This window comes from Ictalurus punctatus, chromosome 7 (genome assembly GCF_001660625.3).
Source record: "Ictalurus punctatus breed USDA103 chromosome 7, Coco_2.0, whole genome shotgun sequence".
Classification (NCBI taxonomy): domain Eukaryota; kingdom Metazoa; phylum Chordata; class Actinopteri; order Siluriformes; family Ictaluridae; genus Ictalurus; species Ictalurus punctatus.
In genome coordinates this window covers 12,888,444-12,905,354 of record NC_030422.2, presented here as the reverse complement: position 1 = coordinate 12,905,354, position 16,911 = coordinate 12,888,444, and the positions used below count along the sequence as shown (strand labels likewise).

The following is a 16,911-nucleotide window of genomic DNA, read 5'->3' as shown; positions in this document are numbered from 1 at the left end:
CATTAACAAATACAGTAAGTCTATAGTTTGTTTCGATATTCTTAAATGCAAAACAGAATGCTATTGTTATTAAACGTTCTGATTAAAAATGGTCAAGTAGACTCCCACTCCCGAAACGTTTTGTATTGGCTGTATTTTAGTTCTTGTCACTGGAGAATTCCAGACAATTATTGTGTGAATCAACTCCATCCCCTAATCGACATTTTGAATCAGATTCCGAATCGACTCCAACGTCTCTGCAATCGAACGTCCTCTCGTGTCAACTGCACACAGGCGCGCATGCGCAAATGCGCGGGCGCAGGACGCTCGGTTTGCCAAGGTCTCGTTCCTTCCTCGCTTATTTATTCCACTAGCTGTAATTGTGAGATTGATTTGGACGTGATGATGAATCTCTTCATCCTCAAACAAAGGTCAGTATTAACCTACAGGATAACTGGGACATTCACTAACCCTATTAAAGCGCGTGCTCTTTGCAGCCATCACATGAGTCACATGACTCAGTCAAACGCCTATATTTAGAGAAGGACTCCACTGATTGGTTGTTGGGAATACGGGTAGCCAATTACAATCAATCTCCGCCCTCCTGCGTGTCACATCCGATTAGTAGTGACGGTAACAGACACAAAAGTGGGAGAATTTATACATTTATTTATGTTTTAATACATCCAGACATATTTAAAGGCGAAATAAACCATGACTTGTATTTGAACACTTGGTATTTTTGTGCCCAGAAGACTTGAAGAGGTTTAAGAGTGAAATGGGGAACTGGTTCAGCTGAAGTGACGCAGAACTGGACGAGGAACAAAAACACAGTAAGAGCGACATGAAGAAGAGATCAGTATAGTGACGGAGTGACAGCATGAACCTAATCTGCGTCGCGTTTTTCTCTACATTCTTCTTCCAAATCATCATTTCCTTTGCTGTCGTTTCAGAAGGACACAAAATAAACGACTGTCCCATAATAGGTAACGTGAGCAGTAGTGTTGTCATGCTTTTACTGTGTCTTTAATCCTGCACGACTAAGTGGCAGTGTCTTGTTCTTTCTGTGAAGGTGTTCTAGCTCAGGAAGTGTACTCTCCTACACCCGGGAATAACGCCTACATTGCGGCTTCCTATGTCAAATACCTGGAGTCTGCGGGGGCACGAGTCGTCCCTGTGATGTAAGTTCAGTTTGATAAAAAAACAAACACAGCTATCCATCCATCCATCCATCCATCCACCTACACATTCCCAATAATTCTGCAATATGAACATTTTATTCATTTATTATTATTTGTTGCTCACTCTTTATTGTTAACTGTGCCTTAATGCATTTATGTATACAAACAAGGTGTTACTCCTCTGCATATATTCATATTTGTATTCATCTGTACATGCATTGAGATGTTCATAGTGTACATACTACCATATTTTTTTTACTACTTTTATTCTTATTTTTCTATTCCTATTGTATGTATTTTTTAGACTTTTTTTTTTTTATTCTACTCCTATTTATTGTGTATTCTTTCCTATCTGTTTTTGTATAATTGAGCTGTTGTAACGAGGGAATTTCCCCAGCATGGGCTCAATAAAGTTTATCTTATCTTATCTTATCTTAACTTATCTTATTGTGGCTGGCGTGACCATGATGAGAAAATTGAGCAACTTATTTGAGTGGAATAACTTATTTGCTCAACTTATTTACTCCATTATTGGTTAATGAGTGGAACTATTACAAAATGCCGTTGTATTAATGATGATATTCGATGCCGTGAATGGGCATCTGAATATAAGCCACTACACCAGTACTGATGTAAAGCTGAGATTCATAATGTTATATTTATGTGTGCAGGATTAATAAGACTGAAGAGGAATACACCATACTCTTCAAATCTATAAATGGGTGAGTGACTGAACCCCAGGAATAATCCTTATTCACCATGATAACTTTGCATTATATTGTACAGATCTTTATTTTTTTCACCCTTTAGAATCCTCTTTCCTGGTGGTGGTGCCAGCATTTTTTCATCCGGTTATGCCAAAGCAGCGAGTATATTCTACAAACTTGCACTGGATGTGAGAGCTCACACATGTCGTATCCATTAGATTTAGGGCATAATATTATTAATTAGTGTCTCTATCAGCTGTAATTTCAGAGAACAGTTCAATGTTCATAAGTCAAGAGACTGCTTTTTCAATGGGAACTGTGAACTTGAGTCAAGGTGACTGAAAAGAGTGGGAAAAAAGTCTGATTACAAAAAAAAGCTCACTTTGAATAATTTGTTAGTCAATAGTTAATCAGAATTAAAGGTTTGATGTTTGTGTCTTGATAGGCTAACTCAAAAGGAGATTATTTTCCTGTGTGGGGAACATGCTTGGGCTTTGAGCAGCTCACACTGCTGACTAGTGGAAAGTCCCTGCTGTCCCAAACTAACACCAGTGGTGTTGCTCTGCCACTCAATTTCACCAAAGGTGAGTTGTTGAATATAAGTAAATCTGCATAAACGTTTGGTGTTATTTATAGATAAGGGGTCCCTGTTGGCAAAAAGGTTTCTAAAACCTGGTTTACCATCCAATCTGAGGGCTGGAGGGGACCTTGTGCAACATGTCTGTCTAATTGTTAAGCTGATTTGGGGAATATACACCAAACTGTGCAGTCATGAGGCACAAGGAACCAATTAAAACAAAACAAAGGGATTGATCGAAGACATTTCAGGTACATTTTCTGATGGTGTGTTGATAAATCATGGCATTGGCAAGAAAAAAAATGGGAAACTTTGAAGGCAAGGGATCACAGGTTCAGCAGTTTTCGCAGCCCTGAGTAAGTAATAATTAGCCGAAAAGAGGAGAGTACAGAGTACAAGTGTAAAAACTCTAAGCAGGAAAACACTTTATGAGGGCTGCTTTATAAAAGCGTTTTATGTTGCCTTATATAACAGCATCATTGAAGTCTTGAATGGGATTGGTCAGCAGTTCTGACTGTAGTGCTGGCTGCAAAGCAAAGCACAGGTTTACACTGATGTGCTCATGGTAACGTGTTCTTGTTTCCATAGTAACAAATCATGCACAGGGCCTTGTATGGTGGATGATATAGTGCTAATAAATAAATAAATACATTTATTTAACAAAGAAAATACATTTTTCTTGATATGCTGAAGCTGTCTGTAAGGAGGTGTTTTATTTAAAATTTATGGAAGGAGGCATAAGTCTCGGCACGCTGTAACACTGCCCCTGGAGAGTCTTCAAGATGGAGGACTTTGCACTTTCTGGTAATGTGACTAGGTGCATGTTTTTGTCTTGTTTGTTAATAAGAGAGGAACGACATTAACTGGAACTAAACATTTAAAAATGATGGCACGGTGTTCGTTAAGAAATTAATAATTGTAATGGTTGACAAACTGCTGTGGGATAAGAGGAATAAAACACACCGGGGAATACGGTTAGGGAAATAATTAAGTGCAGGAGAGTAATGGCTCTCCGCTCTGCCCCATTGTTTATTTTTCTTACAACTCCAATTTCGGGAACAGTTGGGACATTATGGAAAATGCTAATAAAAAGAAAGGAGTGATTTGTAAATGTATTTTGATTTGTATTTAAACCAAGAAAATGTGTAAAGACAAGATATTTGATGTTTTATGTAATTAACTGCATAATTTTTTTTTTAAGGTAAACATTCATTTTGAAATTGATGCATGCAACATGTTCAATTTGGACAGGAGCAATTTAGGACTAATAGCGATGTGACAAGTTGAATTAAGAAGGTGATGTGAAACATGATGACTGTTTGTTGTTTTGCTTTTTCCATACTGTCCCAACTTTTTCGGAATTAGGGTTGTATAACATGCCCAGTCATGTTTTATTCATTACTTGTTTGCAATTTAGAATTAAAGGACAGCCGAATGTTCAAGGACTTCCCAGAGGACCTGATGGCATCACTGGCAAATGAACCACTCACAGAGAACTCTCATCAGTGGAGTATCTCTACTAAGGTATTACACTATTTGGGATAACGTTGCTATTTTTAGTAGAGAGTTTTACCACAGTTACTAATCCACTTCGTTTCAGTAATGAAATTAGCAGTTCCTGGAATACTGTTGTCGTATAGAATATTGTTACCGAAAAAAAAAAAATTATACATTATTAGTGTTTATTTACCTCTGGAACAGAGATTCACTGGAAATGAGCAGCTGAAAAAGTTTTACCGAATTCTGAGTACAAACACAGATGGACAAACGGAGTTTGTGTCCACAGTGGAAGGTGAGAAATGTGTTTGATTTATTGATTCCTTTACTGTGATTCATTTGATTATTGTATTTATAAAGAATCTTTATTCTACTTTTACACAGCATATGATTTCCCAATTTATGGAACCCAGTGGCACCCAGAGAAAAATGCATTTGAGTGGACTCGTGGATATATCCCCCACTCAACCGCTGCTGTCAGAACCACTTTCTATTTGGCCCACTTTTTTGTCAATGAAGGTATGAGAAGATTTCAGGCATTTTCACACCTTGATCATTTAGAGCATTTGTTTTGGAAACCTGGTGCATTTTCTCCCTAGGTTCACGTCGTTTAGACATAGGAACATGGTAGTCGCGATCCCGATCCGCACCAAAACAATCGGCCAAGACCACTGGAACGAGGTGGTCTCTGCCTGACTGCAGACGAACTCTGAAGCGGTTCATCTGTGGTGAGAAAGCAATCCGACCCAACGGCACAACTTGTATAATATTTCTTAATGGGAACTGTGTTACATAAAAAACGTGTTTGTTTTACTAATGGCTCGCAACATGAATCGAGGTTTAACTTGAACCAAAGACGAAGTAAAACGCTACATTGAAATTTGGTCTGACGAACATGTTTCTGAACAACTTTCAGAAACGCAGAGGTTCACAAAGTGTTTAGTGAGCATCTCATTCAGTACGTTTACATGGAAAACAGTAATCCGATATTAAGACAATACTCTGGTTAAGAAATTAGCATGTTGTTGTTATATATATATAAACAGCAATTTTTTATTACCTTAATCCGATTAGTCATACTCGAAGTAAACACAAATTGAATTAAGACGTGGAGTACTCATGTTTTAGTCGCATTACCGACGTGCGTTACAGACATGTACACACCTTAATCACACTTAACGTCGTATGAGTTTTCACCGCATTTTGAGACAGGACACTTACACACACGGCAGTGCTCAGCCATTTAACGGCAAACGAGTGCACGGCTGCATCCGAAACCGCGCACTTACTACAGTATATAGTAGGTGAAATACATGTATCTCAGCTACTAAATAGACTGTAAGTACGCGGTTTGGGACGCAGCCCAAGGCTTCAAGCAGTCGTCTACTTGCACGTACAGCATGACAAATAATTAACCGCACTTGAAGCTTTTGTAAAATTAAAAATGAAACACCCAAAACTGTATACGGTACTATAGCGAAGACGAACTGTATGTCGATACGTGAAATTCTGGAGGAACGTCGGACGGCGTGGTGCAGTGACGTAATGACGTGTGTCATTAATCGATCTATGATCTATAACACGTAAAACCTGAACATGAATGGAATATCCTAAACGCGACTCAAACACCTTAATCACAATATTGTCGTATTCAGAATAAGGTCAATCATTAGATTACTGCTGTCCATGTAAGTAGAGGACATTTTACTCACACGTGACTTGCATAAACACGTTTTGGTACGCCTTGAACTGTTCCCTTGTGAAAGCGAACCGAGCCCAGGAGAAAATGCAACACTGTAACAATTTAAGTCCCCATGTTTCAGAACAAAACTTTAAAACATCATGTTTAACTGGCTAGTGTAAACTGTGCAGACTTTTACAGGATAAATCATGCGTGCATTAAGAGAAATTTTCTTTTCCTTCCCCATTCTGCAGCTAGGAAAAGTCTTCATACATTTCCCAGCCAAAAAGACGAGCAGAATGCATTAATCTATAACTACCAACCCACCTACACTGGAAAGAAGTCTTCATTTGAACAAAAGTATTATTTTGATTAGGTGTTCTTACTTAATCTGTTTTAATTGTGCAAATCTTCAGAAGCATGTACACTGTGTAGTGCACAGAGCATCTTGAACGTTGCAATAAAAAGTTGCCATACTGGTGTTGCTGTGTATCTATTATTATTATTATTATTATTATTATTATTATTATTATTAAATTCAGAACTTTAAAGATTGTTGGCAAATTCATGTACAAGTTGACATCTCCATTGTTTGGAATGAAAATATTTTAAATCGGAGTTAATCATTTTCTAAACCTACTTGACTGATACCATAGGTGTGATTGCAATTCTGGGTCATGCTTCTGTATTATTTTTCCAAAATCCAGCTTTGGGAAGCCATACAGCCAGCTTTATATTTGCTGCACTCTATTCTGTAGTGATGAACCTTGAGGCAGGGTGTATTGAGTGGGGACATGGCCATGGTAGTCATGTGGGGAAATGTTTTGCAGTAGCCCATTCATTTGTTCTTTACTAATGGTCAGTGATTGTGTGACAATAAAACAGGCTTCGACATTAATAAATGATATTTAAGTGCATTCCATCATCCATCTAGAGTTCGATATCACATTCAGTCCACTGAATTTCCCAGCATGTCAGATCCAGGCAATTCAACTAGAATGAAAATATATAATATTTAATAAAGACTCAAATTATGCTTGTTTAGTTTTACATTGCATGACTAGTGAATTTTTACAGACCTGAAGAGTGTAAGTTTAAGGCACAGGTTATTAAATGACAGACAGGTGTCTGCAATATCAAATACCCACACCTTCACATACACACAGTTAATACATGTAGTGCAAAGTCACATCATTTCTGGATCTTTTTTTTTTTTTTTTTTAAATTGACCTTGAGTGGCATTTTCTAAACTCGCTGTCCACTTTATTAGGAACACCTGTACATTCATGCAGTTCTCTAATCGGGTAATCGTGCAGATGCAGGTCAAGAGCTCCGGTTAATGCTCACCTCAAACATCAGAATGGAGGGAAAAGTGATCTCAATAAAGCATGGTTGTTGGTACCAGATAGGCTCCCCCCCCCACACAGCAGTCTTTAGTTTACACATAATGGTGCAAAAGAAAGTGGAGGCTGAAACACTTAGTTGAGAGAGATCAGAGCAGAATAACCAGACTGGTCTGAGCTGACAGGAAGTCTATAGTATCTCATACAATCACTCTTTACAATCGTGGTGAGCAGAAAAGCATCTCAGAACGCACAATAAATCAAACTTTGAAGTGGATGAGCTACAACAGCAGAAGACCACATCAGGTTCCTCGCCTGTCAGCCAAGAACAAGAATCTGGGGTCATCATGGGCACAGACTCACCAAAACTAGACAGCTGAAGACTGGAATAAGACCCCCGCCCCCCAATTCTTCAACTGTCCAGTTGGGCGGAGTCTGTGCCCATGATAATGTCAGATTCATTTTACTGGCTGATGTTTGATGTAATCATTAACTGAAGCTCTTGACCCATATCTGCATAGTGCTGTTGCCATATGATTAGCTGATAAGATAACTGCATGAATGTACTGGTGTTCCCAATAAAGTGGACAGTGAGTGTATATTCATATAAATTTACAGTAATATGCAGTGTTTGCACCTTCAACAGTCCACATTCTCTTACATCCTACTGTGTAACACTTCACTTTAGTCCATTTCAGTGATCTCATGTATTCAGAGCTACAGTACTTCTCTCAATCATGAATCCCATCTGGAAATCTTCATTTGTGGAATTTTATGCACTCGTTTTAATTGGTCGTGCATCTCCCGAGATTCGCTAAACACAAAACTATAGCTATAATCTAGCCACCTTTTCTTCCTCTTGTCTCAAAACCCAGGACACTAGAAGGACATCCATTACCCATGTTCTTCATAAATCGCATTTAAATTACTCTATTAAAAACACAGCATATATTCATGTGGCGTTTTGTTCAGTACTAGAGATCAGCCGGAGGTCAGGCTTGGCTTGTGGCTGTAATTGGCTGAGACATCACAGTAAGTCTTTGCAGTTAGTTTAAAGCTTCATATGGGGGACAGGGCGTGCCTCTGTGATTGGCTGAGTTCTGGATGCCAGACGTCTACGATGAAGATGAGCCGGTGGCTGTCTGCATCCTGCCACACTTCGTGCTCAAACGAATCATCGAATATCAACACCTTTCCCTCTTCCCACTCTCTGCAACACACATGCACAGGTTCATCAGTGAATGTTAGAGAAAAGAGCAAAGTGAACCGAATACACGTATCATTTATACTTCAGTCCGTACAGGATTTCGCAGAGTATTTTTTTGTGATCGTTGCGGCCAAAAATGCTTGATTTTGCTGTGGATTTGTTCAAAGTTTGCGTTTGTTTGTGCTTTTTTTGAATTGGCAAAGTTGCAATTGCATGGAATTGTTTTGCACGGTCTTTCATAGTGATGTTTTGTTGGTAAACGAGACATTTTAGCTGTACGCATGTTCGACACACGTGAATCAAAAGGGGCTTTGGCTGAATGTGATTGTGACGCGCCATCTGACGTTGTGATGACGTCACATGACGCCTCTTGGCCCAAATCTGTGGAAAATTTGCAAGCTCCTCCATATATTGCGGAGTTTCCTTGATTTTGGATTAGTTTCGCTAAATCTTGTTGGGACTGACTTCTGTTACTCCAGCAATCCTCACTGAAACTCGCGTTTTAGTTTTTGCTTGTTAACTGACCGGGTCTGGTTGGTGCAGCGGATTCGGCAGCCTCTAGGAGGAATGATGAGACCCAGGTGCATGCGCAGACGGCAGTTAGTGGGTCCAGTGTGAGGCCATACGTGTGTACCAGGATGCATCACTGAAAACTTGATCTGAAGTTGAAAGAAAGACAGGAGAAGGTGGTAGAATGTAGAGCATCGAATAAATTCACTCAACGCTATGTACGTGAAGTTTGAATTTTGGCTGCAAATGTACATATAAACACATGGGACACCTTTAGATATAGCTTAATGTTAGCCTTGCTCTATTTTCACCTGTAAATAGAACATGTCCAATGGTTTAATTACAAGGCATTCAATTCTTCTCAACCCAACATGTTTACCATGGGTCATGAACTTCATCTTGAATGTTATATAAGGAATAAAATATGATGTGCTGTTGTATCACAGACGAGCTGGTCTGATGTGACTCTTCCCACAGTGTTATCATGAAGTTTTTGTTTTCCTATAACAGCACATCCTGAAGTGTTTTATTTCTATTATACCACAGCAATTTACCCTTTTTTTCCCCAGCCTTTCTTTTTTTTTTAATGAAGAATGCTACATCATACATTTTCAGTTTTGTAGTTGCATTTATTGTTGTGGAATGTTAGAAGAAAAAAAGAAAAAAAGTTATCTCCTGTTATCATTCAGATATCAGCTATGAACAGTCATTCCCTCACTAGCCTTTTTTTCTTTCTCTCTCTTTACCCATTCAGTCTCATTACCAAGAAACCAGAACGAAACAACAGACTCCCACATGACCGTTATAGTTACTGATACCGGAGACTCCTTCCATAAAATGTTAAATAACATTTCCTTACGTTTCTGTAACGTCTCCTTACAGAAATCTTCAACCTATTAACAATTCTAAGTTTTTCCTTTGTTACAGAACAACACATTTTAATCTATCTATTATCAATCTTCTCGTAATCTGATATAAATGATAACATATCCGAATGAGCACATTAATATGTAGCTTTTAGTGATTTCTGTCAGAGCTGATTTCAGAATTCAACAGCGCTATAAAACAAAAATAAGTGCCTTCTTTACCAAGACTACCACTTATCTCAGCTAAATGAATTTTTCAGTTGCAAAAATATTTACCAGGAAACGTGTAACTAAATTTAAAAAGAGTACGATTCATTCCTTAATGAAGGGTTGCCCAAAATGTGACAGATATAACGGAGAACTTTTATTTACTATAAATTATTTCTAATAAATAAATGAATATCTACTTTGACTAAACAGTGCTCTGCAAGGCTTAATTTACTGTCTTTAGCACACTGTATTTGAGAATAAGCAATAATGTTCAGCATGGCCTTGTACAGACGGTAATGGGAGCAAATGAAAGAGCCGTACCTGGCCCCTCTTGCAGGTGGTGGCCTCTTTGAAACGTTCCAGTAAAGCACAGGTTTTGGGAACGCTCTGACATGAAGAACCAACTTTCCGTCCTGAAAGATAAGTAGCGTTTATATAGCTTCGTGTGTGTCACCATGATGGCGTGTGTGAGACACTGAATATTTCTGCTCATTAATAAGTACTGATGTGATAAGTGCTGATATGTTGGACTGTGTGTGTTTTACCCTGCTGCCAGAGTGTAAACTGGCTCCAGTCTCCTGTCTCTCGAAGATTTTCATCTTCTGGCAAGAAGAGTCCACTGTTAGCATCCAACACGGCTAACGCTTCCTCTCTAATGGTCATCCAGTTCCGCTCCAGCGTCTACATAAACACATACACACAGTTAAGATAAATAAATGACACGGATTTAGACTGATATATAAATTGACACATTTACATACATATACATCAGTACCTGAACAAGGTCAGTGTATCCAGTTTCTTTGGCTGTCCACCAAGGTTGAGCTCGCAGTCCTGGCACATTATACAGTGACCGCTGCCAAACGGAGGCAAAATGACCGCGTCGGTACCCAACCTCATACCATTCATGAGCCTGCTGAACAAATGCACACGCAAAATCTTCACCTTTCATTTGTAGGATTTAAATAAAGTAAATGAGGCAAGTCTTTTTTGAGGCAACTTACAGTCGGGTCTCCCACTCTCTGCAGTGCATCTCCAAGGTGAAAATAAAATCTACCGTCATCAGTTCCTGGTGCCCCAGACTCCAAACCCTCCTAAACATGGACACAGACAAATTCACACACAAATCACAGTTTGTCACAGTACATATTTTATTGATTGGATGTATGGAGGGATGGATGGATATGACTGTAGGTCTGACCTTTAGGTAAGGTATGCTTTCTGCTATCTTATTTTCAGATTTCAGGATGAATCCATAATGCACTTTGGCAAATCCATCACTGGGAGCTACAGCCAAAACCTGAAAGAGGTGGAAATAATATATTATTTATACACATTTATACATATTTATTTATACATGATTGGAGTACTTAATTTGTATTGAAGTGTTCACTGTTTAAAGCAAAAATATCCTAGTCACATCAAAAACATTACCTCCTCATAGACCCGTTTTGCGCCTTTGTTGTCACCGATCAGGAGATGAGCCACCCCTAGCTCATTCTTCAGAGCGATGTCCTCTGGGAAAATCTGCACAAGCCTTTCCAAGGTAGCTAAAGAGCCCCTCATACGTCCTGTTAAGACATTATCATTTAGAATGGACCTGGAGATGCGCCTGTGAGGACGCGTCAGTGAGCACAAGTACTTACCCAGGAACTGCTGTCTGTCAGCACGTCTCTTTAACGTGGCTTTGATAAGATCGGCAGGAGCATCCGGGAGCTCTGCTGCCTCCCTGTAAGTGTTTACAGCCTTCAGGAGCATGTCATTACTACGCAATTTCTCAGCCATATCGTCCTCAGCCTGGAAAACCACAAACGATGCAGTGGTCAGAATCTTCTTAAATCTATTTAATCATACTGTATGCTCGCTGTGACTCTGCAGGTAAGCTACTGTTTATTTTTATCCAAACCGGTTACCTGAGCTTTGCCATAGCGACTCCTGGGACTCTGAGGATATTTCTGCACAAGAGCCTCAAAGGCATGCAGCGCTTCTTCAACTTTACCCTAAACATTGAAAGCAAATACTTAAAAACAAACCAACAAAAAACAAAACAACCCCCCAGTGTTTATTTTATAAAACTTGGCTTTATAATTCTGGAACAAGAAACATACAGTGCCTACCTTTTTACGCAGTTTTTCAGCTGCATTGATTTCGGATTTTATTGTTTTGTCAAATTTATTGAGGAGGTTTGGCTTTTTCTTCTTAACTGTGAAAAGTTCACAAGCAGACACAAACGTCACTAAAGCTAAAGAGGAAATTTCCTGACCACAAAGCATTTCCTTAGCAGATATTTTGGTATCTTAAAATCTCTCACCCTCTGTTTCTGGTGTAATCCCTGATGTAGTTTCATGTGCAGACAGAGACTCTGAAGTTCTTTGAAGTTTGGATGTTTCAGTCCCTAGGGTCAAGTCACTTGCCATTTCAGGTACCACTGTAGGTTCAGGCTCAATCATCATCTCTGGAGCTTTATTTTCAGGTGTATCTTCTGGTGTAGATCCTAGAGAAGTGTATTACAATGCCATTTGAATTTGATTCCAAAATAAATAAACAAAAATCAATGAATAAATCATCATCAACATCTTATTGATAATTTAATGTGAGCTTAAATAAACTTGCCTTTATTCTCATCAGCGAGTATATCCGCAACTAACATAGTGGAAGATACAAAAACAAAGAGTGAATACGTTAAATAACAAATACCGCTGTATTTAATGGAAGATAAATGATATTTTTCAATGCAACCTACACTCTTTTTCTAGCTGTTTATAGTACGAATCTTCACCATGGTAACTGTCTGTTGCAGACAGCTCTTGGAGGGGAAAAAAAAAAGGTAGCACAAATCAAACTTTACATGTTGTTCCCATGGCGATAGCGATATACGGATCTTATGGAGACCAGCATATCAAAAACATACATTTAAAATTACCTAGCGTTTTCTCTGGTAAAGCCTCTACAACTAATTCTGAAACACACAACAATTTATTAATTAGAACAATGGCCACTTAAAGAGCTTCATACTATAATAATAATAATAATAATAATAATAATTAGTAGTATATCATTAATGTATAATTAAATTATTAAATACTAAGAAGAGATGAGGAGAGCTTTTAAGTAGTAAGCTGAACATGTCTACTGATGTTCCACAAGAAAACCACAGGAATCTCACCTCCTGTGCTGTCAATGCTTTCTTGTGAATCTTGAAGAAAGAAAAAAAAAAGAAAAAAAAAGAAAGAAAAAAGAGTGGTAGTTGACGATCTTAAAAAGGGAAGTTTCACTAATATTTAAACATTATATGGTAAATATGATAATCAGTCACTCTATTCTAGTATCAGTATTTTGCCATTTCCTCAGCTATCCCATGTTCAATGATCAAGTAAACTGATACTGTAATGCGAGCCAATCAATTGATGTTTAACATGAAATGTTAACAAAAGAAAATATTACTAACCAAAAGGTTGAAAAAATGATGGTGCAGCTACTTTGTCTGCAAAAACACCAAGAAAAAAAAAAAAGTTATAACATTTATTTTTATAATAAATATAAATAATTTTATTTATACAGTAGTTCTGGTCCACTAATTTGATTGACTGAGCAGCGTTCCAAGAGTGCTCATATTTACTATAACCACACTGGGACGTTTCATTGTGTCTATCACCCATCACTCCACTCATCCGTGTTCACCACATACTGTACAGTTCCACTTCCTTGTTTGAAACAGTTACTACGGTGCTAACCTAATCAGCAGCCAACATGGCAAATGATACTTTTCAGGAATATAGCTTCTAGCTTAAAATATGAAAGCTCATCAGATGAAGACGAAAAGCAAGAAGGGACCCCAATTTTACCAGAAGTACCTTTAACAGGAATGTACAAATCACGAGCTAGTTAGCAATTTCTTGTTTTATTATTCACTTCACATGCATCATAAACAGGTACCAATAAACGAATGTAAAAAGACAGTATCAATAACGAATCTATTTAATTACCATGGAAATTCCAAGAGTTTACCCCAAAGCAGAGGAGTGGAAGTTGATATTTGTAAGAGAGAAAATAAACAGTTTTAACATGCCTTCATTATAGGACGCAACAGGCACAGGCTTTTCATCTTTCTTTACTTCATTTCCTGTTTCTCTGTAACTCTCTCCTGAAGGCTTTTCTTCTGGATTGTGATCAACTGATGCACCTATAAACAAAGAAACAAAAGGCATAACTGATGCTGCCCAATTATAGACACCTTTAAAAGTGTGTGTGTGTTCTTGACTGCAGTGAAAAGTACTATCTGGTTTATAAAATAATATAAGGTAAACAGCTCTGCAATCACCCCTTCCTGCCTCATGTATCCCCATTGCACATGTGCAGCGATGGTACAGGACAGTCATACAGTCACTCTGAAATGTGATCATATAACTCATGCTTCAGCATGAGCATCTCATCATAGACTGTAGCGTTACAATAGGAGTATTAAGCCATTTCTCTCCATAGAGGGCACTCAGGTCCTTACCGAGTCCCTTCTCGGTTTGAGATTTAGTATCGGATGGGGTAAACTAACCCAGAATGCAGCTGCATGCTTTATTTCAACCTCAACACACTTCCTACATCACCCATTGCTAGGCTCACTCTATTGGTTTCCTGTAGATCCCAACATCAGATTTAAGTCCGCACTAAAGGGGCTTACCAAACCCAGCTCTAAATCATGCTTCCTTTGGGCCACAAACACACCAACCCTCAAGACACAAGGTAGACATGCATCAGGACTCTGCTCTGTATTAGCACACAGGTGGTGGAATGAACTTCTGTTGGATGCCGCTGGCTGTCTTCAAATGAATACGGAGGACAGTCAGTCACTGTATGGGCACCCAAATGGTGGAATGAATTGTCAAATGAAGACTGAACACCTACCACTTAAGCAAGCACTAGACCTACTCTCCACCGTGTGGAGCTGTTTCTAAAAATATTCAACATGCTGCATAAAATCAGTTGTTTGTTTTTTATCTTACCCTGAATGGCCTCCAGGAGCCTAACCATTCTGGTTTCAAAGTGGCTCACTCCAGAGTATCTGCCTTTGTGGTTGTTACTGAGAAGCTAGATCAGCCAAACTGTCATCGGTCTGCTATGCTGATGACACTTAACTCAGCAGCTGACTGTCAAGTGTAGTTTGAAAAACTGTAGTTTTTCCTATATGTGTGGAAGTAGCTGAATTGTTTGTGACCTTGACTGTGCTGAAAAGTACCAATACATGTATTAAAATAAAAGTAAAAGATAAAAAGCTCTGCACCTCCACTCTCATACATTTCTTGTAACAAAGTGTTACACATTGTAATAGCCAACAAAGTGTTCTGAATTGATATTTATTATACACATTCATATTTCAAATCAGTCACATGTTCGTATATTGAAATATAACAATCAGCCATAACATTAAAACCCCCTTGTGCTGCCAAAACAGCTCTGACACATCAAGGCCTGGACTCCACAAGACCTCTGAAGGTGTGCTGTGGTATCTGGCATCAAGACGTTAGCGGCAGGTCCTTTAAGTCCTGCAAGTTGTGAGGTGGGGCCTTCATGAATCAGACTTGTTTGTCCAGCACAGATGCTCGATTGGATTCAGATCTGGGGAATTTGGAGGCAGAGTCAACACTTTGAACTCTTTGTCATGTTCCTCAAACCATTCCTGAACAATTTTTGCAGTGTGTCACAGGGCATTATCCTGCTGAAAGACGCCACTGCCATTAAATAATATTGTCACCACGAAAGGGTGTTCTTGGTCTGTAACAATGTTTAGGTGGGTGGTACGTGTCAAAGTAGCATCCACATGAATGCCAGGACCCAAGGTTTCCCAGCAGAACATTGTCCAGAGCATCACACTTCCTCTGCCAGCTTGCCTTCTACAAATAGTGCATCTTGATGCCATCTCTTCCCCAGGTAAGCGATATGCATGCATCCGGCCATCCACATGGTGTAAAAGAAAATGTGATTTATCAGACCCGGCCATCTTCCATCGCTCCATGGTTCAGTTCTGATGCTCACATGCCCAATGTACGTGCTTTCGGTGGTGTACGTGGGTCAGCATGGGTACTCGTATACAGTCCCATATACAGCAAGCTGCAATGAACTGTGTGTTCCGATACCTTTCCATCATAGCCAGCATGAACTTTTTAAGAAAGTTGTGCTATAGTAGCTCTTCCATGGGATCAGACCAGACGGGCTAGCCTTCGTTCCCCACATGCATCAATGAGCCTTGAGCGCCCATGACCCTGTCGCTCGTTCACCAGTTGTCCTTTTTTGTGAGGAACTTGCTTAAAAAGTTCATGCAACACCCCACAAAACCTGGCTTTTTGGAGATGCTCTGACCCAGCAATCTAGCCATCACAATTTGGCCCTTGCCAAAGTCCTTACACTTGCATATTTTCCTGCTTGTGAACTGACTGTTCACTTGCTTCCTAATATATCCCACCTCTTGCCAGGTGCCACTGTAATGTGATTAATGAGATTCACGTCACCCACCGGTTTTAATGTTTTGGCTGGTCAGGGTTTGATTATTTAAGTTACCCGTGACAACCATATTCTATTCTGATATATAACAGATAATCCCAGTGTTAACTGTAGTTGGAGGAATTGTGATGCTTTATTCTGGTTGTGCTCTTACCTGCTGTTTTGGTGGGCTCTTCTTCTTTTTCAGAGACAATTTTCTCCTTTAGCCCTGAATGATGTGAGAGAATCAAAAACTAAACCTTACCTACATATTACTAATTATAGCACAGACAATCAATAAGCAAACAAAAACATTTCCCTCATGCTGCTTATGTAGACATTCACAAGTTAAGCCGGGCTCACACTGTACCATTTTGGCCACGATTTGGTCATCTGAGACAAATTTTGAGAATCCTAAAAGATCCCACATAAGATTCCTAATCCTACGCCAAAATCTGTAGTCTCTGATCGCTAGTTTGACACGTTCCCCGACAGCCGATTAACGGCCGTTGTGATCAAATTTTTACTCTGATTAAATTCTGTCAGAAGATTTGTGGCACGGCCCTGTAGTGTGGCTTCTCCTCCTCCGTACGAGTCTTCTTGCGTGCGTCCGTTTTCCACGTCTTGACAGTCTGACATTAATGACAGCTGAGATCCTACAATGTCATATGGCTTACAGTGG

The 16,911-nt window shown here is 39.2% G+C and overlaps 3 protein-coding genes across 18 annotated transcripts in view; 2 read left to right on the top strand and 1 right to left on the bottom strand.

The window, feature by feature from the left end:
- The window catches only part of zgc:56231 (KISc_KIF23_like and GBP_C domain-containing protein), a 185,905-nt gene that overhangs the window by 28,250 nt on the left and 140,744 nt on the right, over positions 1-16,911 (top strand). The window lies entirely within an intron of this gene.
- ggh (gamma-glutamyl hydrolase (conjugase, folylpolygammaglutamyl hydrolase)) lies at positions 253-6,103 on the top strand. 4 transcript variants are annotated; one of them, XM_017471786.3, is made up of 10 exons: positions 253-410; positions 732-965; positions 1,052-1,160; positions 1,832-1,882; positions 1,971-2,055; positions 2,313-2,451; positions 3,862-3,968; positions 4,146-4,236; positions 4,326-4,460; positions 5,877-6,103. In XM_017471786.3, exons 2-10 carry the CDS (start codon positions 860-862, stop codon positions 5,996-5,998), a joined length of 945 nt encoding a protein of 314 aa, XP_017327275.1. In that variant the 5' UTR covers positions 253-410; positions 732-859; the 3' UTR covers positions 5,999-6,103. The 4 variants fall into 4 exon arrangements, with proteins under 4 accessions (XP_017327275.1, XP_017327276.1, XP_053537215.1 ...); XM_017471787.3 differs by having other exon boundaries at positions 254-410; positions 735-965; XM_053681240.1 differs by lacking the exon at positions 253-410 and adding an exon at positions 4,541-4,669 and having other exon boundaries at positions 580-965.
- The window catches only part of unm_hu7910 (un-named hu7910), a 32,764-nt gene continuing 22,469 nt past the window's right edge, over positions 6,617-16,911 (bottom strand). The window contains exons 4-22 of one of the 10 annotated variants that reach the window (XM_047156729.2): positions 16,405-16,458; positions 13,828-13,941; positions 13,207-13,242; positions 12,925-12,954; positions 12,682-12,717; positions 12,502-12,564; positions 12,372-12,401; positions 12,070-12,252; positions 11,876-11,961; positions 11,672-11,758; positions 11,405-11,555; positions 11,193-11,329; positions 10,960-11,058; positions 10,763-10,852; positions 10,534-10,674; positions 10,304-10,439; positions 10,080-10,171; positions 8,698-8,831; positions 6,617-8,175 (exon numbers count right to left, since the gene is read on the bottom strand). In XM_047156729.2, coding sequence (XP_047012685.1) covers positions 8,025-8,175; positions 8,698-8,831; positions 10,080-10,171; positions 10,304-10,439; positions 10,534-10,674; positions 10,763-10,852; positions 10,960-11,058; positions 11,193-11,329; positions 11,405-11,555; positions 11,672-11,758; positions 11,876-11,961; positions 12,070-12,252; positions 12,372-12,401; positions 12,502-12,564; positions 12,682-12,717; positions 12,925-12,954; positions 13,207-13,242; positions 13,828-13,941; positions 16,405-16,458 — 1,850 coding nt within the window. In that variant the 3' untranslated portion in view covers positions 6,617-8,024. The remainder of the gene's footprint in view (positions 8,176-8,697; positions 8,832-10,079; positions 10,172-10,303; positions 10,440-10,533; positions 10,675-10,762; positions 10,853-10,959; positions 11,059-11,192; positions 11,330-11,404; positions 11,556-11,671; positions 11,759-11,875; positions 11,962-12,069; positions 12,253-12,371; positions 12,402-12,501; positions 12,565-12,681; positions 12,718-12,924; positions 12,955-13,206; positions 13,243-13,827; positions 13,942-16,404; positions 16,459-16,911) is intronic. The other 9 variants (XM_017471780.3, XM_047156731.2, XM_047156732.2 and 6 more) reach the window with 9 other exon arrangements.

What these genes read in the sequence shown, in the direction of transcription:
- ggh (XM_017471786.3), top strand. Translation starts at nt 860, where the DNA reads ATGAACCTAATCTGCGTCGCGTTTTTCTCTACATTCTTCTTCCAAATC. An exon ending in TCTACAAACTTGCACTGGAT is followed by an intron (nt 2,056 to 2,312) that starts GTGAGAGCTCAC and finishes GTGTCTTGATAG; the next exon opens with GCTAACTCAAAAGGAGATTA. An exon ending in CCACTTTTTTGTCAATGAAG is followed by an intron (nt 4,461 to 5,876) that starts GTATGAGAAGAT and finishes CCCATTCTGCAG; the next exon opens with CTAGGAAAAGTCTTCATACA.